At 43.2% G+C, this 23,469-nt stretch overlaps 1 protein-coding gene across 6 annotated transcripts in view; it reads right to left on the bottom strand.

Moving 5' to 3' along the window:
* Nucleotides 1-13,804: 13,804 nt before the first annotated feature.
* LOC109409427 (histone deacetylase 4) overlaps nucleotides 13,805-23,469 on the bottom strand; it is a 276,927-nt gene continuing 267,262 nt past the window's right edge. For all 6 annotated transcript variants that reach the window (XM_029854844.2, XM_062845123.1, XM_062845128.1 and 3 more), the window contains one exon: nucleotides 13,805-18,231. In XM_029854844.2, coding sequence (XP_029710704.1) covers nucleotides 18,171-18,231 — 61 coding nt within the window. In that variant the 3' untranslated portion in view covers nucleotides 13,805-18,170. The remainder of the gene's footprint in view (nucleotides 18,232-23,469) is intronic.

The raw sequence follows: 23,469 nt of genomic DNA, 5'->3' as shown, positions 1-23,469 counted from the left end.
GTGCATATCGTGTGCCTGGCATGAAGATACTTCATGCCCAATGAAGTCAACGAAATTTTACGAAAAGATCCAGAGGATCGACCACAAGGGAAGCTCTTAAGGAGACTTCCTGGAGTGAAACTCCTTAGAAGACTTCGAAAAAGAAAGCTCCCTAGAAGACTTTCAAGAAATAAGCTCAGTAGGAGATAATCACAACGGAAGATCTTTAGGAAACTTGAAAAAGGGAAGCTCTCTAGAAGACTTCATCAAAAGAAGCTTTTTAGGAGGCTCCTCAGGGATCTGAAGAGATTCCTCTTAGTTATCCGGACAAATTCGTCTCGGGAATCGGGACAGAAAAGACATTCCCCTCAGCAATCTGTAGAGTTTCCTCTCTGGAATCTGGAGAGATTTCTCTCAGGAATCTGGAGAGATTCATCTCAGGAATCTGGAGAGATTCCTCTCAGGAATCTGGACAGAAAAGACATTCCTCTCAGCAATCTGTAGAGATTCCTCTCAGGAATCTGGAGATTCCTCTCAGGAATCTTGAGGGATTCCTCTCAGCAATCTGGAGAGATTGCTCTCAGGAATCTGAAGAGATTCCTCTCAGGAATCTGGAGAGATTCCTCTCAGGAATCTGGAGAGATTCCTCAAGAATCTGGAGAGACTCCTCTCAGAAATCTGGAGAGAATCCTCTCAGGAATCTGGAGAAATTTCTCTCAAGTATCGGAAGAGATTCCTCACAGTAATCTGGAGAGATACCTCTCAGGAATCTGGAGAGATACCTCTCAGGAATCTGGAGAGATTCCTCTCAGCAATCTGGAGGGATTCCTCTCGGGAATCTGGAGAGATTCCTCTCAGGAATCTGGAGAGATTCCTCTCAGAAATCTGGAGAGATTCCTCTCAGGAATCTGGAGAGATTCCTCTCAGGAATATGGAGAGATTCCTCTCAGGAATCTGGAGAGATTCCTCTCAGGAATCTGGAGAGATTCCTCTCAGGAATCTGGAGAGATTCCTCTCAGGAATCTGGAGAGATTCCTCTCAGGAATCTGAAGATTCCTCTCAGAAATCTGGAGAGATTCCTCTCGGGAATCTGGAGAGATTCATCTCAGGAATCTGGAGAGATTCCTCTCAGGAATCTGGAGAGATTCCTCTCAGGAATCTGGAGAGATTCCCCTCAGGAATCTGGAGAGATTCCTCTCAGGAATCTGGAGAGATTTTCCTCAGGAATCTGGAAAAATTCCTCACAGGAATCTGGAGAGATTCCTCTTAGGAATCTGGAGATTCCTCTCAGGAAACAGGAGAGATTCCTCTCAGGAATCTGAAGAGATTCCTCCCAAAAATATGGGGAGATTCCTTTCGAGGATATGGAGAGATTCCTCTCAGGAATCTGGAAAAATTCTTCCCAAGAATCTGGAGAGATTTCACTCAGGAATCAAGAGTGATTCCTCTCATGAATCTGGAGAGATTCCCTTAAAGAATCTGAAGAGATTCCTTTCAAGAATCTGGAGATTCCCCTCAGGAAAATGGAGATATTCAACTCAGGAACATAAAGAGATTGCTCGAAAGAATCTGAAGCGATTTCTCTCAGGAATCTGAAGAGATTCCACCAAGGAATCTGGAGAGACCTCCCAGAAATCTGGAGCTATTCTTTCCAGGAATCTGGAGAGTTTCCTCCAAGGAATCTGGAGAGTTTCCTCGCAGGAATCTGGAAAGTTTCCTCGCAGGAATCTGGAGAGATTCCTCTCAGGAATCTGGAGAGATTCCTACCAGGAATCTGGAGAGATTCCTACCAGGAATCTGGAGAGATTCCTCTCAGGAATCTGGAGAAACTCCTGAGAGGATGCTGGAGAGATTCCTCCCAGGAACCTGGAGAGATTCCCCTCAGGAATCTGGAGAGATTTCCCTCAGGAATCTGGAGATTCCTCTCAGGAATCTGGAGAGATTTTCCTCAGGAATCTGGAGATTTCTTTTCGGAATGTGGAGAGATTCCTCTCAGGAATCTGGAGAGATTCTTCTCAGGAATCTGGAGAGATTCCTCTCAGGAATCTGGAGAGATTCCTCTCAGGAATCTGGAGAGATTCCTCTCAGGAATCTGGAGAGATTCCTCTCAGGAATCTGGAGAAACTCCTGAGAGGATGCTGGAGAGATTCCTCTCAGGAATCTGGAGAGATTCCCCTCAGGAATCTGGAGAGATTCCCCTCAGGAATCTGGAGAGATTTTCCTCAGGAATCTGGAAAGATTCCTCACAGGAATCTGGAGAGATTCCTCTCAGGAATCTGGAGATTTCTCTCAGGAATCTGGAGAGATTCCTCTCAGGAATCTGGAGAGATTCCTCTCAGGAATCTGGAGAGATTCCTTTCAGGAATCTGGAGAGATTTTCTTCAGGAATCTGGAAAGATTCCTCACAGGAATCTGGGATTCTTCTCGGGAATCTGTAGAGGTATCTCTCCGGAATCTGGATGGATTACCTTCAGGAATCTGAAAAGATTCCTACCAGAAATCTGGAGAGATTCCTCTCAAAAATCTGGAGAGATCCCTCTCACCAATCTGGAGATTCCTCTCAGAAATCTGAAGATTCTTCTCAGGAATCTGGAGAGATTCCTCTCAGGAACCAGGAAGCATACCTCAAAGGAACCTGGAGAGATTGCTCTCAGCAATCTGGAGAGATTTCTCTCAGGAATCTGGAGAGATTTCTCTCAGGAATCCGGAGATTTCTCTTAGGAATCAGAAAAGATTTCTCTTGGGAATCCAGAGATATTCCTCTCAGAAATCCGGAGGAATTTCTCTCGGAAGTCTTGAGAGATTTCTTTAAGGAATCTGGAGAGATTTCACACAGGAATCTGAAGAGATTCCTCTTAGGAATCTGGGGATACCTCTCGGGGATCTGTAGCGGTATTTCTCCGGAATCTGGATGGATTACTTTCAGGAATCTGAAATGATTCCTACCAGGAATCTGGAGAGATTCCTCTCACCAATCTGGAGATTCCTCTCAGAAATCCGAAGATTCTTCTCAGGAATCTGGAGAGATGCCTCTCGGGAACCAGGAAGCATACCTCAAAGGAATCTGGAGAGATTGCTCTCAGGAATCTGGAGAGATTCCTCTCAGGAATATGGAGAGATTTCTCTCAGGAATCTGGAGAGATTCCTCTCAGGAATGTGGAGAAATTCCTCTCAAGAATCTGGAGAGATTCCTCTCAGGAATCTGGAGAGATTCCTCTCAGGAATCTGGAGAGATTCCTCTCAGGAATCTGGAGAGATTCCTCTCAGGAATCTGGAGAGATTCCTCTCAGGAATCTGAAGATTCCTCTCAGAAATCTGGAGAGATTCCTCTCGGGAATCTGGAGAGATTCATCTCAGGAATCTGGAGAGATTCCTCTCAGGAATCTGGAGAGATTCCTCTCAGGAATCTGGAGAGATTCCCCTCAGGAATCTGGAGAGATTCCCCTCAGGAATCTGGAGAGATTCCTCTCAGGAATCTGGAGAGATTTTCCTCAGGAATCTGGAAAGATTCCTCACAGGAATCTGGAGAGATTCCCAAGTAACAATTTGAATTTTATCAAAGTTTTTTAGCGATTCAAAAATCCTAAACATAAAACCATTGATGCCGACTTGAAAATGCTCTCGAGTTCTTGTATGCCTCAATAAGCCCATGTTCTGGCTAGTTGGCCCAGTCTTATTAGGGTCTACAGGACTTCGTATGCAAACCGGCTTAGGATTTCGGGTTGTATCATAGTTTTATCAATCTTCTAAATAAAACCATCTCCTGACTTGTCAAATAATTGTTTTGATTATTTTTCACTCTCAATGTTCGATCGTCAGAATAAATTATGCTTGGTTGTTTATCCAGCCATCAATTGGAAAGATGCAGATATGGAATTCAGATTTGTTTTCCTATTTAATACGTGTCAGGAGACATGCCACGGAAAATTTGTGGTGAATGTGACTGTGATAATGACAAAAACTAAGTGCGCCACACAAATTACACATAATTTGGAAGTTAAATGCATTTAATTTACTCGGTGGAATTGGGTGCAAAAAAGGTTTTTTTCAACACAGTGGAGTTTAAAAGACATTATGTAACTTTTCTGACAAAATAAAATGACGGAAACGTGTTGTATGGTTTAATTTGATCTTAAGCTGTACGTGAAATCATGAAATTGAGTAAAATTTTTTCTGTATTTACATGAATTATCCCGGCTAGGCGACATATTTTCCTGATAAAACTCTGTGTTCCTGATGATTCCTCCAATAGGGCTAACCCTCCTGAGGTAGTCATAACTGAGCTCATGATAGAACTAGCGGTTTTATCACAGCATTTTTTTGATTTATGTTACGGCCTCGAAATCTTTTGTTGGTTTTATGCATTGCCTCATAGTTTTGTGTATTTGTTTACAAAAAGAAATCTCTCCGACAACAACCACAAATGCAAGTTTTATTGAAATGGTATATAACAAGTGATAAAACCAATTCATGTCTACTTGCAAGTCTTTAATTGAAGATGTTTATAGCAGAAGTTATATGATAGTTTTATGGAACGCCAAAGGTTCAAAGTAAAAAACTACCACATAAAACTAATTTAGAACAACTAGCTTTTTGTCATGCTCGTATAAAACCAGGATAAAACATGAATAAACCTTCAAGGCATGCTGATTGTTACTTGGGATTCCTCTTAGGAATCTGGAGATTCCTCTCAGGAAACAGGAGAGATTCCTCTCAGGAATCTGAAGAGATTCCTCCCAAAAATATGGGGAGATTCCTTTCGAGGATATGGAGACATTCCTCTCAGGAATCTGGAAAAATTCTTCCCAAGAATCTGGAGAGATTTCACTCAGGAATCAAGAGTGATTCCTCTCATGAATCTGGAGAGATTCCCTTAAAGAATCTGAAGAGATTCCTTTCAAGAATCTGGAGATTCCCCTCAGGAAAATGGAGATATTCAACTCAGGAACATAAAGAGATTGCTCGAAAGAATCTGAAGCGATTTCTCTCAGGAATCTGAAGAGATTCCACCAAGGAATCTGGAGAGACCTCCCAGAAATCTGGAGCTATTCTTTCCAGGAATCTGGAGAGTTTCCTCCAAGGAATCTGGAAAGTTTCCTCGCAGGAATCTGGAAAGTTTCCTCGCAGGAATCTGGAGAGATTCCTCTCAGGAATCTGGAGAGATTCCTACCAGGAATCTGGAGAGATTCCTACCAGGAATCTGGAGAGATTCCTCTCAGGAATTTGGAGAGATTCCTCTCAGGAATCTGGAGAAACTCCTGAGAGGATGCTGGAGAGATTCCTTCCAGGAATCTGGAGAGATTCCCCTCAGGAATCTGGAGAGATTTCCCTCAGGAATCTGGAGAGATTCCTCTCAGGAATCTGGAGAGATTTTCCTCAGGAATCTGGAGATTTCTTTTCGGAATCTGGAGAGATTCCTCTCAGGAATCTGGAGAGATTCTTCTCAGGAATCTGGAGAGATTCCTCTCAGGAATCTGGAGAGATTCCTCTCAGGAATCTGGAGAGATTCCTCTCAGGAATCTGGAGAAACTCCTGAGTGGATGCTGGAGAGATTCCTCTCAGGAATCTGGAGAGATTCCCCTCAGGAATCTGGAGAGATTCCCCTCAGGAATCTGGAGAGATTTTCCTCAGGAATCTGGAAAGATTCCTCACAGGAATCTGGAGAGATTCCTCTCAGGAATCTGGAGATTTCTCTCAGGAATCTGGAGAGATTCCTCTCAGGAATCTGGAGAGATTCCTTTCAGGAATCTGGAGAGATTTTCTTCAGGAATCTGGAAAGATTCCTCACAGGAATCTGGGATTCTTCTCGGGAATCTGTAGAGGTATCTCTCCAGAATCTGGATGGATTACCTTCAGGAATCTGAAAAGATTCCTACCAGAAATCTGGAGAGATTCCTCTCAAAAATCTGGAGAGATCCCTCTCACCAATCTGGAGATTCCTCTCAGAAATCTGAAGATTCTTCTCAGGAATCTGGAGAGATTCCTCTCAGGAACCAGGAATCATACCTCAAAGGAACCTGGAGAGATTGCTCTCAGCAATCTGGAGAGATTTCTCTAAGGAATCTGGAGAGATTTCTCTCAGGAATCCGGAGATTTCTCTTTGGAATCAGAAAAGATTTCTCTTGGGAATCCAGAGATATTCCTCTCAGAAATCCGGAGGAATTTCTCTCGGAAGTCTTGAGAGATTTCTTTAAGGAATCTGGAGAGATTCCACACAGGAATCTGAAGAGATTCCTCTTAGGAATCTGGGGATACCTCTCGGGAATCTGTAGAGGTATCTCTCCGGAATCTGGATGGATTACTTTCAGGAATCTGAAATGATTCCTACCAGGAATCTGGAGAGATTCCTCTCACCAATCTGGAGATTCCTCTCAGAAATCCGAAGATTCTTCTCAGGAATCTGGAGAGATGCCTCTCGGGAACCAGGAAGCATACCTCAAAGGAATCTGGAGAGATTCCTCTTAGAAATCTGGAGAAATTCCTCTCAGGAATCTAGAGAGATTCCTCTCAGGAATCTGGAGAGATTCTCCCAAGGAATCTGGAGATTCCTCTAAGGAAACTAGAGTGATTCTTCTCAGGAATCTGGAGAGATTCGTCTCCGGAATCTGGAGAGATTCCTCTAAGGAATCTGGAGATTCCTCTCAGGAAGCTAAAGTGCCCCAAGTAACAATGATAGCTGAACAGTGAGAACCATAATGGTTGGTTAATGGTGTCAGTAGCTGAATAAGATGGAAGCTGAATATCAAGCTGAATAGTAGCTTGTTGAGTGTATAATGTATTTCTTGTATCATCGTATGCTGAATGTGATGCTCAATAGAAGATTATCCATCTACTCTACATTTTTTATCCAGCTTATCTTCAATAGTGAATGCTTAGCGCTAAGGTTATTTTATTCAACCATTAATGGTAATAACAAACCATCATTGAAAAAGTTGCACGGATCATAAAAAATCACAAAATTGGATCGTAAATATAAAAAAACAACAGAAATGGTACTTATTACCACAATTTGGAAAAATATTTGAGGAATGTAAAAAAGTATTTTCAAAAAGCATAGAAAAAGGATTTCGCCCACCCCGATCATCGAATGCAGCAGAAGTCGCAAAATCGAAAAAAAAAATCTGCACGAAATTTGCAAATGATACGGTATCGCTTGACTATTTTTTATTTGAATAATTGTAAGGCATCAACGAAATCCCTGGGGTTAAACAATTACCAGGGAAAAGATAATCGGCAGGTTCCAGTTCCTCGGGCAGTGAAGGTGATAATATAAGTCCGAGATGCGCAACCTTATGAACCAGCGGAAGAGAAAATCAATCTTTTGTCAATAGTACTCAGCCCTAAATCAAACTTCTACAATGAACCAACAAGAGAAGCATTACGGAATTGGCAACCGAACACAATATAAGGCATCAAACATTAAAAGATCTCTTACGGATTATAAACACCAATACCGAGATCACGATAGAGATGAGGGGTTTCCACGTTTTACCGTTTCGACGACGTCAGAATTGCTAGCGTTCCCTAGAAATAAATTGAAGATACATGTTTTCCACGCCTTAGTAATATTTTATGTATATTTACCTGTATTTTTATTCATTTTCCGACAATTCGCCAAAGATTCACGATTATCAAAATCAAGAAGCACTGAACTGTAAAAACAATCATGTTTTGACAGCTAATGCGCGTTCGTAGCCAGCACTTACATCGCTTATTTATTCAACCTTAGCGCAGCCTTTGTTCAAAGCAGCCGTTCAACCTTTAATCAGACAAGGCAGTATACAACATGTTCTCCCACAAATCACTATGCCCGTACGATTCCAGGTGGAGCAGATGCTAAGGTAAGTGACTATGAATCTATGCACCGAAGTTCAATTCTCAATAAAAAAAATATTTAATATTTCTCTTTCAACTACTATGAACTGTATACTACAACTACGCCTACAAGAGCCTAATGATAAATCTAGCTAGAAGTCTGTGGGACAAATTATATTCATTTTTGTGAGTTCTGCATAAGTGATGATTAAAAGCTGAATTTAATATGATTAAGCGACTCCAAAGCTTCATCTGATCCATATCTGTTCTATAAATAAAATCATTAATAATTCCCAGTTTGGATATAAGCGCTTCTACAACCTTTATTCAGCCACCTGGAGAACTGAAATCAACTAATGGCTGAATAAAATCACCAAAATTGGATGTATAAGAGCTGAACAAACGATTACAATTATTTTGCACAGCTTTTGTTCAAATGAAGGCTGATTTGCACAAGCTAGAGAAGCGCTTTATCAACATCAAATTGTTACCTGGGTGATTCCTCTCAGGAAGCTTAAGTGATTCCTCTCAGGAATCTGGAGAGATTCTTCCCAGGAATCCAGAGAGATTCCTCTCAGGAATCTGGAGAGATTCCTCTCTGGAATCTGGAGAGATTCTTCTCAGGAATCTGAAGAGATTCCTCTAAGGAATCTGGAGATTTCATTAACGAAACTAGAATGATTCCTCTCAGGAATCTGGAGAGATTCCTCTAAGAAATCTGAAGAGATTCCTCTCAGGAATCTGAAGAGATTCCTCGCAGGAATCTGAAGAGATTCCTCACAGGTATCTGGAAAGATTCCTCCCGGAATCAGGAGAGATTTGTCTCAGCAATCTGGAGAGATTCCTCCCAGGAATCTGGAGAGATTCCTCTTAGGAATCTGGAGATTCCTCTAACGAAACTAGAGTGATTCCTGTCAGAGATCTGGAGAGATTCTTCTAAGAAATCTGAAGAGATTCCTCTCAGGAATCTGAAGAGATTCCTCTCAGGAATCTGGAGAGATTTCTCTCAGGAATCTGGAGAGATTCCTCTCAGGAATCTGGAGAGATTCTTCTCAGGAATCTAAAGAGATTCCTCTAAGGAATCTGGAGAGATTCCTCTAACGAAACTAGAATGATTCCTCTCAGGAATCTGGAGAGATTTCTCTAAGAAATCTGAAGAGATTCCTCTCACGAATCTGAAGAGATTCCTCGCAGGAATCTGAAGAGATTCCTCACAGGTATCTGGAAAGATACCCCCGGAATCAGGAGAGATTTGTCTCAGCAATCTGGAGAGATTCCTCCCAGGAATCTGGAGAGATTCCTCTCAGGAATCTGGAGAGATTCCTCCCAGAAATCTAGAGATATGCCTCCCAGGCATGTGGAGATTTCTCTAACGAAACTAGAGTGATTTCTCTCAGGAATCTGGAGAGATTCCTCTAAGAAATCTGAAGAGATTCCTCTCAGGAATCTGAAGAGATTCCTCTCAGGAATCTGGAGATATTCCTCTCAGGAATCTGGGGAGATTCTTCTCAGGAATCTGGAGAGATTCCTCTCAGGAATCTGAAAAGATTCCTCTCAGGAATCTGGAGAGATTCCTGTCAGGAATCTGGAGAAATTCCTCTCAGGAATCTGGAGAGATTCCTCTCAGGAATCTGGAGAGATTCATCTGAGAAATCTGGAGAGATTCCTCTCACGAATCTGGAGAGATTCCTCACAGGTATCTGGAAAGATTCCTCCCAGGAATCTGGAGAGATTCCTCCCAGGAATCTGGAGAGATTCCTCCCAGGAATCTTGAGATATGCCTCCCAGGAATGTGGAGATTCCTCTAACGAAACTAGAGTGATTCCTCTCAAGAATCTGGAGAGATTCCTCTAAAAAATCTGAAGAGATTTCTCTCAGGAATGTGATGAGATTCCTCACAGGTATCTGGAAAGATTCCTCCCGGAATCAGGAGAGATTTGTCTCAGCAATCTGGAGAGAATCCTATAACGAAACTAGAGAGATTCCTCTCGGGAATCTGGAGAGATTCCTTTCAGGAATCTGGAGAGATTCCTTTCAGGAATCTGGAGAGATTCCTCTCAGGAATCTGGAGAGATTCCTCTCAGGAATCTGAAGAGCTTCCTCTAAGGAATCTGAAGAGCTTCCTCTCAGGAATCTGGAGAGATTCCTCCCAAGAATCTGGAGAGATTCCTCCCAGGAATCTGGAGAGATTCCTCACAGGAATCTAGAGAGATTCCTTCTAGGAATCTGGATAGATTCCTCACAGGAATCTGAAGAGATTCCTCCCAGGAATCTGGAGAGATTCCTCCCAGGAATCTGGAGAGATTCCTCCCAAGAATCTGGAAATATTCCTTCCAGGAATCTGGAGAGAAATCCTGGAAGAAATCTGGAGAGATTGCTCCCAGGAATATGAAGATTCCTTCCAAGAATCTGGAGATTCCTTCCAGGAATCTGGAGATTCCTTCCAGGAATCTGGAGATTCCTTCCAGGAATCTGGAGATTCCTTCCAGGAATCTGGAGATATTCCACCCATGAATCTGGAGAGATTCCTCCCAGGAATCTGGAGAGATTCCTCCCAGGAATCTGGAGATATTCCTCCCAGGAATATGGAGAGACTTCTCCCAGGAATCTGGAGAGATTCCTCTCAGGAACTAGAGGAAGTTGAAGTTGATCATCAATATTAACTTCTTTTCTCGATCAGCCTAGATAGCTGTGTAGTGTCGGTAGCGATTGTCTCAATTGGCTAAGAATAACACTACGGACCGCCTGTTCCGATGGTAAGAGTCCACCAACAGGTGACCCCTAATTCATGGTGTGATGCGGCTTCATGCTTACCGTGCCTAGGAATGTATGGCTAGGGGGGTCTAATAAAAACCTATCCGCAAACGGAGCCTGTGGAGTACCAGGGCGCCCTCCACAGTATGTTGCCCTTACTGCGCTAACCGGAGCAATGGTGCAGCGGACCTTGTGTTTCTCCGAGACAATCGGCTGCCCTTCTTTAGTCTCACTTGAGGCTAAATAAGGGCGAGATTATGAAGATGTTGTTAATTAGTTTAAATTTTCACCTATATGGTTTCGCATTATGCGATTTACAGTGTATTCTGTGTATCCTCGCCTTTGGCGTTTTCCAATCGATACCGATCTGGTTTTGTTGCTGCTGTTCTTTGTTGTGCTGTTGTTGCGAAGAGTTTAATCTTGATGATGATTAACCTGGGCTTGTTAGGGGAATATCTGTAAATAAAAAGAAAATCGCGTTAAGTACTGTTCCTTTGAATTCCACTAAGAATTTGCATCCTTTGACAGATACGTATTTCGACCTCAACTGTAAGGTCGTCTTCAGTGTCTTGTACTTGACTTGAGTCGAGTCAAGTACATGACACTGAAGACGACCTTACAGTTGAGGTCGAAATACGTATCTGTCAAAGGATGCAAATTCTTAGTGGAATTCAAAGGAACAGTACTTAACGCGAGTTTAATCTTGCCTAGTTTGGGTAGTGGCTACGGTTAGGATAGCTCAGATCAATCTTCAGCATAAAAGAACAGCAACAATCAATCTTTGCAGACTTATGCAAAATGGTTCAGCCCAAGTGGCCTTGGTCCAAGAACCTTACTTCCGTAAGGGGAATTTTTATCTAGGAAACCTTGTGAACCCGGTGTTTGCTATTTTCAGTAAACATGAAATGGCAAACTCACGTGTCATGCCTCGAGGCTGTGTGCTTGTCAACAACGCAATAGTTGCTACACTCATCTCTGAACTAACCACCAGAGATGTATGTGCTATCACAATTGATGTATCTGTTGGAAACCTCAACAGGAAATACGTCTATTGTTCGGTTTATTTACCGCATGATGAACCATCCCCTACGGATGCTTTCAAACAAGTCATCGCATACTGTACTTCAAAAGGCCTTCCACTAATTGTTGGCAGTGATGCTAATGCTCACCATATCATCTGGGGCAGCTCAGACATTAACTTGAGAGGCTCCAGTTTGATGGAGTACTTAAGTAGTACAGATCTTGCATTACTTAACATAGGCAACCGCCCAACCTTCATGGTATCTGGTAGAGAGGAAGTGTTAGACATAACGCTTTGCTCTAGTAGAATTAGTCACGAGCTGACCAATTGGCATGTGTCAGATGAAGAATCTTTATCTGACCATTGCTACATCTTTTTTGAACATTTAAATGTTACTTCGCAAACATTGCGTTTCAGGAATCCCCGGTCAACAAACAGGGATCTTTTTACTGATTTGGTTGCGGCCAAATTTCATGGATACTCACCATCCATTGACACTCCAAGTGATTTAGATGATGCCGTTGATACTACACCGACCTTCATCATGGAAGCTTTTGAAGAAGCATGCCCTCTACGGTCTGTGAAGATCACAAGAGGAACCCCTTGGTGGAACTCTGATCTGGCGAAACTCAGGAAACAATGTAGAAAGAGTTGGAACAGACGACGATCGGCTGGTTCGGAGGCTTTCAGGTCGGCTCGCAAGGCCTACCAGAAAGCTCTCCGGTCTGCTGAACGATCCGGCTGGAAAAACCTTTGTACAAATGTTTCCAGTTTGAGTGAAGTCATTCGGTTAAATAAAATCCTTGCGAAATCTAAGGATTTCCGAGTGAACGAACTTCGTTTGCCAAATGGCGATCTGACTTCCTCTGATGAGGAAGTTCTGGAATGCTTATTCAGCAAACACTTCCCTGGATATGTGGATATTACATCCTCGGATGAACCTGATGTCTTTTCTTGTAGTTACGATTCCCTGGCTTCGGCTCGGAGTATTGTAACTATAGAATCGATTGAGTGGGCACTTAATGGCTTTGCTCCTTTCAAATCTCCTGGGGCAGATGGGATTTATCCTATTTTGCTTCAGAAGGGATTTGATCATTTCAAACATGTTTTGAAAAAAAATACTTGTTTGCAGTTTTGCTACAGGGTATATTCCCAAATCCTGGCGGGATATTACTGTGAAGTTTATTCCGAAAGTGGGTCGTGCGTCGTATGAAGAAGCAAAGAGTTTCAGACCTATCAGTTTGACCTCTTTTCTTCTGAAATGCTTAGAACGCATTGTGGATCATCACAGCCGTGATATTCATCTGGCCATTGTGCCTCTTCATGTGAACCAACATGCCTACCAATCTGGTAAGTCCACTGTGACTCTTTTACACAAGGTTGTTTACGATATCGAGAAAGCATTCGCTCAAAAGCAATCTTGTTTGGGTGTTTTCTTAGATATCGAGGGTGCCTTTGACAATGTGCCATTCGATGCCATATTGGAAGCCGCACGGAGTCATGTTATATCTCCAATGATTTCCAATTGGATTCATCAAATGCTCAAAAACCGATATCTCTTCTCGACATTGCGTCTAGCAGGGATTAGGAAATCGAAATGTCCTTATCCCCATCCCTATCCTTATTTCCTTCCTTTTCCCTCAGGTAGATGATGAAATAGGCTATTATTTTGGCGATGGCACAAATGTCCCAAATGGAGGATAACGTGCCTCTGGAGCCGGCCTTCTGATACCTGATACCCATGAATCTGGAGATATTCTTCCCAGGAATCTAGAAAGATTCCTCCCTGGAATCTAGAGAGATCCCCCCTCCCCCCAGGAATCTGAAGAGATTCCTCTCAGGAATCCGGAGAGATTCCTCTCAGGAATCCGGAGAGGTTCCTCTCAGGAATCCGGAGAGATTCCTCTCAGGAATCTGGAGAGCTTTCTTCCAAGAATCTGGAGAGATTTCTATCAGAAATCTGGAGATATTCCTCTCAGGAATCTGGAGAGATACCTTGTTTCAGGTTTTTTTTTTCAGGAATCTAAAAGATTCCTCCCAGGAATCGGGGGCGTTTACATCCAGGAATCTGTAGATTCCTCCTGGCAATCTGTAGAGATTCTTTCACGAATCTGGAGAGTATACTTCCAGGAACCTGGAGATTCCTTCCGGGCTTTTTACGAGGCTTCTCGAAGGGAGCCCTCATCATGGATTTCTTTCCTTTCCACCTCCCAATCGCTCCGTACTCCGCTGACGTTCATTTCATCATATATTTATTTTAATTTTCCGTGTAACACAAAACGTTCAATAGTTTTTTTTGTCCTCTGTCTCTCGCTCTCACGGTTTCTCTTTTTATCGCGATTTGCTAGTTTTTTGTTTTGTTTCTTTTTGTTTTTTTTTTTGTTGTTTCTTCTGTGTGTTTTGCTTTGTTTTCTGTACCATTCTTTCCCGTTTCTGTCACACCAAAAACATCATCATCATGGCGAATAAAGATTTGTGGCCCGTTTAACTACTTTCCGTGTGTTAGCTCCGAAAAAACATTCAATCAAAATAAACTTTGTTTGTTGAGACTTTGTCTTCTATGTTAAGATTTGTGTTGTCGAGTGGTTTGCACTTCTTCCATATGACTCAATGCCGCTCAATTCCAAACAATTTAGTACAACTTGTGTACTAACCGAGCGGAGAGTCGGTCCGGAAAGAAACAAAGACCACACGTTGGAAAAAGGAAACCCAAAGAAGGGGCAACATTTAAAAACTCTTCATTTTCAAAATGAATCTCGTTGATTAGTTCGGGCTTTACGCTCACAAATAGATCCGCTCTCTGGTTTTTTAACTGTTCTACACCTTTTCTTATCCTACCTAAAAAGGGGGGCATGTTGTGTTGTTTTTCAAATTCTGTTTTTTCGCTAAATATAATCTCTCTAGACAATGACTCACAATGTTTTTCCAAGTTTTGCACTTCCGGTTCTGTTCTGTTCGCCTTTTCATTCTTTGATTTGCAATGTAAATTGAACTAGCTATTTTAGTGGTTGATTGAAAACAATGTGGATTTGTCTGTCCCGGGTCGTGTAAAAGAGAGTAAACAAAAACAGAAACAAATAGAGGTATAAAAGGAAAAACGAAATTTAAACTCTCTGGCGCTTTAGTACAAAGAAACAAAACAGCAACAGTTTTATAAAAAATCAAACGATTCTTTTTCCCGTTTGTTTGTTTTTTTAGCCCATCCATCGCGGGAAACAGATTTTTTTCTGGGGAAGATTGTGGCGGGGATAGTACCATTTAGTTTTAAACCTAGCGATAGCCATACATTTAGATAACATAATCCGCTCTCTTAACATATATAGTTGAAGGATCTGTTTTTAGTACAAGGAAACCAGTTCGATTTGTTGTGATTAATTTAAATTATTTACAAACGCGAGCGCCGTCTCTCGACGGCGGCTCTTAGAACTAAACATAGAATCATTCGTTAAATGTGTGTGTGTGGGTTTGTGTGTTTGTGTTTTTGTATTTGTGTGTTTGTCCACACAACACAAATCGGTTCATTTCTTACCACGTAACGTACTTGCTAATTCATTTTTTTCTCGTTTAAATATAAATTACTTTTCTTTCTTTAAAAGAGGAATGTTTTATTTTAACGTTGGCTCAGTTTCTTTTCGCGTTTTTTTTTTGTTTGTTTTCTAAACCACTTTTTATCTCTGTTCAGTTAAATATGAGTTTCCTTTTCTTGTTGAGGTGATTTGTTTACATTTTCCTAGATTTCTCTGCGTTAAATTTAACTCTTACTTGTTTGTTTAGTACAACAAAAGCGTATTGATTCGTTATCATTTTTTTCCAAATGTTCCACCATTTTGGCGGTTTGTTTCATTCATGTGTTTGTGTCTCTGTGTGTGTTCTAAAGTGAGTTCTAAAGCCACCAAGTCCCCACTAAGAAACCGAATTGGGGAGGGGGCGGACTCAAGGTTGTACAAGACAACGAAAAGCGTCTACAAAGAAAGGAGTGAGGTTTCCGTAAAAATATGACTGTAACAAATGCACCAATGCTTGGTCTAAAATAAAAACAATATCACATCTCACACCCATCAGTAAGTTTTCAACGGTTTAGTACAAAACTCACTCTCGGTGCCAGCGCTACCCACTATAGAACATGTATATACGTATTTTAGAGGGGGGAAACAATAATCAGAAGGAAAACGTTTACCCAGAGTAGAGATTGATCAACGATTGATTAAACATCCCACAGAACGAAACGCATAAGTGGCCAGCACTTGAATCGTGGAAGGGGAGGCAGGGGAGAAACACCGTTCCAAACTACAAACTAGATTCGATCGTTGATCGCTTTGTTTTTAGTACACAAAAGTATGACGCGTCATGATTACGCTGTATGGGATTCGAACCCGTTCGCCGTAAAAAAATGTGTCTGTGTGTGAGTGAGTTGATTTTAGTAACGCGTTGATTGAGTTGGCGCTTTTCAGTACAACTCTATGTACTTTGAACCCGTCAAAAAGGACACAGAAAAGGTAAACAGCAACTGTTGTGGGTTTGTCCAAAAATAAAAACAAAAACGAGGTGACAAATGTCAGGGTTGTGCCCAACAATGGTGGTGAGTGTCTGTGAGTGTGTATGTGTGAACGTATGTGTGTTCAGCTCGATAAATATACGCAGCGTTTCGCAGCTTGAAGAAACGGTAGCTGAGTGTAACGTTCAAACAGTCGCTCGGAAAGCATTTCAATGTGTTTGTATGTGTGTATTTTTAAATAGATTGATTTTAGCATAAATTCTCGCCTCACTTTTTAGCTCTCTTATATCTGTATATGTGATTCTAGTTTTTTTTTGTTTTCTTCGTTGGTATACATTAAGGTCACTCAACACTTATTAAAGATAAACTTTTTTTTTTGTTTCAAAAATTCTTTCAATATTGACTATAAATATTTCGCTTCCTAGCGCCATTTTGCTAACTCCCTTCCCGTTAAAAGATGCCTTCGCGGTTCTCGGTTTCTGCGCTTCTCCGTTAATTGTCCCTTATTCCGTTAGTGATTTTGTTTTCTTTGTTCTCTGTTAAAGGTTTCAAAGGTTATTGTTTGATGGCAGCAGTCATGTTTTTATTTGGTTTTGGTTTAAACGTTTGTGCCAGAGTGGGCGCGGACGCTCTACTCTACCTTGATTTAGTACAACGAGAGGGGGGCGGATCAAGCCATTTTGTTACGGTGTGAGGGTGAGTGAATGTGTGTGTGTGCTGTTAAAGGTTGAGCAAAAATTTCGTTTTTAAAACGTCCTCTTTTCGCAAGGGGAAGCTTGCTGAAGAGATCGATATACGCTTGCGACGGTGAAGTAGCCTTTAGACCTAGCTCGTTTAAGGTTATGTTGTTGGTTATGGAAGGATTTTAATATTTAGTACTCATCAACGGGGTAACTTTCGTTAAAGTGTGGAAAAGTTCGTAAAAATATGCACAAAAATTAGTGTTTAGTACGAGTATAAAAGAAAACTGCTCCCAGGGAGAGGCAGAATCACGATTTTGTTTGTAAAAATTACTTTGTAATTACCACTTTGTTGCATTTTGTAAAACAAACGTACTGCTCTTGCTTAGCATTGCATATCTGATTTGATTCTTATACAAATATGAATTGTTACTCTCTGTGGTGGATATTTTGCACATCGTTTTCACCTATATCCATCATTTACACATTTATATAGTGAAGTTTAGCGGAACGGTACACTGTTGCTCTCATGAGGGGGTTTAAATCTACTATTTTATAACAACAGCCAACAATGAACGATGAACAAAAAACGGGAATATTCTGTTTGTGTGTCCTACATCCATCTATCATCTACCTGTAACAGTTTAACAGATGTGCCCAAAACTAAAAATTCAGATCGACTCGTGGATGCACAGCAAGGTCGATTGTACTAAAAAAATGTTAGTCGAAAATTCCATCAAAAACGAAGTGCCGTTTTTGTCCAGTGCACGGCACACGATCTGTCAAAGTCGGCACACTCTAAACTCAACTCAATCGAAACGTTGCACAAATGATCACAAACTTCATCCTCGAGAGGGCGTGAAACGCACGAAAACCGTTTTAGTACGACATGATTGATTTCGATTTCCGCCACGCTCACACAAAACCATTCCCTGATTCAAACTTTTCAAATTCCTAGCTATATCTGAATGCTATTCATGTTCACTTCGTCAATTTGATATCCTACCTGAGCGTCGCACCTGGCAACCCTTCCGGCCGCAAAAATAGAACATCTCTAGCCCGTTTCTGTCCGTATGCATCTCTCGTTCTTTCATCCGTGCCTCCACTGAGTGTTTGTCTCTGTGTGTGTGTAAATTTAGTTCCGTTATCCTAAGCTCACTGACTGTCCAAAAATATCCATTTCGTAAATAGATTTCCTCTAACTACAAACTTTCCCCGCGGGGGCTAACATGGCTCGAAATTGTTCAGTGACGTTCCTAAACTCTCTCTCTCTCTCCCACCATCTGCCTCTCTTTCACGCGCAGGAAGACTTCTGCGTCGGCCACCACCGGTCCTGTCCGAAGTGGCTCCAAAAATACGGCCTCCCGTGGCGATTCAAAGAAAAACAAGAATCTGTCCGGCGGTTCGCACAAGCGGCAGCACAAACTTACTTCGATTCGTCCTGATCCATCGGTTCCTCAGAGTCCTCCCGGGAGATGTCGGATGTTCTGCAAAGTATGAATAAAAACAATTTTTTGTTAGATCCAGTGTGAATTGGAGAGATTCCTCTCAGGAATCTGGAGAGATTCCTCTAAGGAATCGGAAGAGATTCCTCTCAGGAATCGGAAGAGATTCCTCTCAGAAATCTGGAGAGATTCCTCTCAGGAATCTGGAGAGATTCCTCTCAGGAATCTGGAGAGATTCCTCTCAGGAATCTGGAGAGATTCCTCTCAGGAATCTGGAGAGATTCCTCTCAGGAATCTGGAGAGATTCCTCTCAGAAATCTGAAGAGATTTCTCTCAGGAATCTGGAAAAAGTCCTCTCAGGAATCTGGGAAGATTCCTCTCAAAAATCTGGAGAGATTCCTCTCAGGAATCTAGAGAGATTCCTCTCAGGAATCTAGAGAGATTCCTCTCAGGAATCTAGAGAGATTCCTCTCAGGAATCTAGAGAGATACCTCTCAGGAATCTAGAGAGATTCCTCTCAGGAATCTGGAGAGATTCCTCTCAGGAATCGGGAGAGATTCCTCTCAGGAATCGGGAGAGATTCCTCTCAGGAATCGGGAGAGATTCCTCTCAGGAATCGGGAGAGATTCCTCTCAGGAATCGGGAGAGATTCCTCTCAGGAATCTGGAGAGATTCCTCTCAAGAATCTGAAGAGATTCCTTTCAAGAATCTGAAGAGTTTCCTCTCAGAAATCTGGAGAGATTCCTCTCAGGAATCGGAAGAGATTCCTCTCAGGAATCGGAAGAGATTCCTCTCAGGAATCGGAAGAGATTCCTCGCAGGAATCTGAAGAGATTCCTCTCAGGAATCTGGAGAGATTCCTCTCAGGAATCTGGAGAGATTCCTCTAAGGCATCTGGAGAGATTCCTCTAAGGAATCTGGAGAGATTCCTCTCAGGAATCTGGAGAGATTCCTCTCAGGTATCTGGAGAGATTCCTCTCAGGAATCTGGAGAGATTCCTCTCAGGAATCTGGAGAGATTCCTCTCAGGAATCTGGAGAGATTCCTCTCAGGAATCTGGAGAGATTCCTCTCAGGAATCTGGAGAGATTCCTCTCAGGAATCTGGAGAGATTGCTCTCAGGAATCTGAAGAGATTCCTCTCAGAAATCTGGAGAGATTCCTCTCAGGAATCTGGGGAGATTCCTCCAAGGAATCGAGAGAGATTCCTCTCAGGAATCTGGAGAGATTCCTCTCAGGAAACTGGAGAGATTCCTCTCAGGATATGAAGAGATTCCTCTCAGGAATCTGGAGAGTTTCCTCTCAGAAATCTGGAGAGATTCCTCTCAGGAATCGGGAGAGATTCCTCTCAGGAATCGGGAGAGATTCCTCTCAGGAATCGGGAGAGATTCCTCTCAGGAATCGGGAGAGATTCCTCTCAGGAATCGGGAGAGATTCCTCTCAGGAATCTTGAGAGATTCCTCTCAGGAATCTGGAGAGATTCCTCTCAGGAATCTGGAGAGATTCCTCTCAGGAATCTGGAGAGATTCCTCTCAGGAATCTGGAGAGATTCCTCTCAGGAATCTGGAGAGATTCCTCTCAGAAATCTGGAGAGATTCCTCTCAGAAATCTGGAGAGATTCCTCTCAGGAATCTGGAGAGATTCCTCTCAGAAATCTGAAGAGATTCCTCTCAGAAATCTGGAGAGATTCCTCTCAGGATCTGAAGAGATTCCTCTCAAGAATCTGGAGAGTATCCTCTCAGAAATCTGGAGAGATTCCTCTCAGGAAACGGAAGAGATTCCTCTCAGGAATCGCAAGAGATTCTTCTCAGGAATCTGGAGAGATTCCTTTAAGGAATCTGGAGAGATTCCTCTCAGGAATCTGGAGAGATTCCTCTCAGGAATCTGAAGAGATTCCTCTCAGGAATCTGAAGAGATTCCTCTCAGGAATCTGGAGAGATTCCTCTCAGGAATCTGGAGAGATTCCTCTCAGGAATCTGGAGAGATTCCTCTCAGGAATCTGGAGAGATTCCTCTCAGGAATCTGGAGAGATTCCTCTCAGGAATCTAGAGAGATTCCTCTCAGAAATCTGAAGAGATTCCTCTCAGGAAACGGAAGAGATTCCTCTCAGGAATCTGGAGAGATTCCTTTCAGGAATCTGGAGAGATTCCTTTCAGGAATCTGGAGAGATTCCTTTCAGGAATCTGGAGAGATTCCTCTCAGGAATCTGGAGAGATTCCTCTCAGAAATCTGAAAAGATTCCTCTCAGGAATCTGGAGAGATTCCTTTCAGGAATCTGAAGAGATTCCTCTCAGGAATCTGGAGAGATTCCTCTCAGGATCTGAAGAGATTCCTCTCAAGAATCTGGAGAGTATCCTCTCAGAAATCTGGAGAGATTCCTCTCAGAAATCTGAAGAGATTCCTCTCAGGAATCTGAAGAGATTCCTCTCAGGAATCTGGAGAGATTCGTCTCAGGAATCTGGAGAGATTCCTCTCAGGAATCTAGAGAGATTCCTCTCAGAAATCTGGAGAGATTCCTCTCAGGAATCGGGAGAGATTCCTCTCAGGAAACTGGAGAGATTCCTCTCAGGATCTGAAGAGATTCCTCTCAAGAATCTGGAGAGTTTCCTCTCAGAAATCTGGAGAGATTCCTCTGAGGAAACGGAAGAGATTCCTCTCAGGAATCGGAAAAAAATCCTCTCAGGAATCTGGAGAGATTCCTTTCAGGAATCTGGAGAGATTCCTCTCAGGAATCTGGAGAGATTCCTCTCAGAAATCTGAAGAGATTCCTCTCAGGAATCTGGAGAGATTCCTCTCAGGAATCTGGAGAGATTCCTCTCAGGAATCTGGAGAGATTCCTCTCAGGAATCTGGAGAGATTCCTCTCAGGAATCTGGAGAGATTCATCTCAGGAAGCTGGAGAGATTCCTCTCAGGAAGCTGGAGAGATTCCTCTCAGAAATCTGGAGAGATTCCTCTCAGAAATCTGGAGAGATTCCTCTCAGGAATTTAAAGACATTCCTCTCAGGAATCTGGAGTGATTCCTCTCAGGAATCTGGAGAGAATCCTCTCAGGAATCTGGAGAGATTCCTCTCAGGAATCTGGAGAGATTCCTCTCAGGAATCTGGAGAGATTCCTCTCAGAAATCTGGAGAGATTCCTCTCAGGAATCTGGAGAGATTCCTCTCAGGAATCTGGAGAGATAGCTCTCAGGAATCAGCAGAGATTCCTCTCAGGAATCCGGAGAGATTCCTCTCAGGAATCTGGAGAGATTCCTCTCAGGAATCTGGAGAGATTCCTCTCAGGAATCTGGAGAGATTCCTCTCAGGAATCTGGAGAGATTCCTCTCAGGAATCTGGAGAGATTCCTCTCAGGAATCTGGAGAGATTCCTCTCAGGAATCTGGAGAGATTCCTCTCAGGAATCTGGAGACATTCCTCTCAGGAATCTGGAGAGATTCCTCTCAGGAATCCGGAGAGATTCCTTCCAGGAATCCGGAGAGATTCCTTCCAGGAATCCGGAGAGATTCCTTCCAGGAATCCGGAGAGATTCCTTCCAGGAATCCGGAGAGATTCCTTCCAGGAATCCGGAGAGATTCCTTCCAGGAATCCGGAGAGATTCCTTCCAGGAATCCGGATAGATTCCTTCCAGGAATCCGGAGATATTTCTTCCAGAAATCCGGAGAGATTCCTTCCAGGAATCCGGAGAGATTCCTTCGAGGAATCCGTGTCGTGTCCGGAACCAATCTTCCGGTACTTTATGGCGGGCCAAACTCCAATTCCGTCGATGTGCATCGGAATCAAGCAGCACCGCACTCGCCAAACAAGCTGCACGCGCAAAATACTTTACAAGACTGACGTTTCTTTCTGTGCTCGTCGTTTGCTTTGTTTTGCCGACGGTGCTTCACCGCTGCCAATGGTATATGCCCAGTAGCTTATTTTCTCAGTACCCCTCTCAATCCCTACAATCCGGAGAGATTCCTTCCAGGAATCGGGAGAGATTCCTTCCAGGAATCCGGAGAGATTCCTTCCAGGAATCCGGAGAGATTCCTTTCAGGAATCCGGAGATTTCTTCCAGGAATCCGGAGAGATTCCTTCCAAGAATCCGGAGAGATTCCATCCAGGAATCCGGAGAGATTCCTTCCAGGAATCCGGAGAGATTCCTTCCAGGAATCCGGAGAGATTCCTTCCAGGAATCCGGAGAGATTCCTTCCAGGAATCCGGAGAGATTCCTTCCAGGAATCCGGAGAGATTCCTTCCAGGAATCCGGAGAGATTCCTTCCAGGAATCCGGAGAGATTCCTTCCAGGAATCCGGAGAGATTCCTTCCAGGAATCCGGAGAGATTCCTTCCAGGAATCCGGAGAGATTCCTTCCAGGAATCCGGAGAGATTCCTTCCAGGAATCCGGAGAGATTCCTTCCAGGAATCCGGAGAGATTCCTTCCAGGAATCCGGAGAGATTCCTTCCAGGAATCCGGAGAGATTCCTTCCAGGAATCCGGAGAGATTCCTTCCAGGAATCCGGAGAGATTCTTTCCAGGAATCCGGAGAGATTCCTTCCAGGAATCCGGAGAGATTCCTTCCAGGAATCCGGAGAGATTCCTTCCAGGAATCCGGAGAGATTCCTTCCAGGAATCCGGAGAGATTCCTTCCAGGAATCCGGAGAGATTCCTTCCAGGAATCCGGAGAGATTCCTTCCAGGAATCCGGAGAGATTCCTTCCAGGAATCCGGAGAGATTCCTTCCAGGAATCCGGAGAGATTCCTTCCAGGAATCCGGAGAGATTCCTTCCAGGAATCCGGAGAGATTCCTTCCAGGAATCCGGAGAGATTCCTTCCAGGAATCCGGAGAGATTCCTTCCAGGAATCCGGAAAGATTCCTTCCAGGAATCCGGAGAGATTCCTTCCAGGAATCCGGAGAGATTCCTTCCAGGAATCCGGAGAGATTCCTTCCAGGAATCCGGAGAGATTTCTCCCAGGAATCCGGAGAGATTCCTCCCAGGAATCCGGAGAGATTCCTCCCAGGAATCCGGAGAGATTCCTCCCAGGAATCCGGAGAGATTCCTCCCAGGAATCCGGAGAGATTCCTCCCAGGAATCCGGAGAGATTCCTCCCAGGAATCCGGAGAGATTCCTCCCAGGAATCCGGAGAGATTCCTCCCAGGAATCCGGAGAGATTCCTCCCAGGAATCCGGAGAGATTCCTCCCAGGAATCCGGAGAGATTCCTCCCAAGAATCCGGAGAGATTCCTCCCAGGAATCCGAAGATTCCTCCCAGGAACCCGGAGATTCCTCCCAGGAGTCCGGAGATTCTTC

The sequence above is a fragment of the Aedes albopictus genome, chromosome 1 (genome assembly GCF_035046485.1).
Source record: "Aedes albopictus strain Foshan chromosome 1, AalbF5, whole genome shotgun sequence".
Lineage (NCBI taxonomy): Eukaryota > Metazoa > Arthropoda > Insecta > Diptera > Culicidae > Aedes > Aedes albopictus.
Note: the sequence above shows the minus strand (reverse complement) of the source record. Positions and strands in the feature narration are given on the sequence as shown.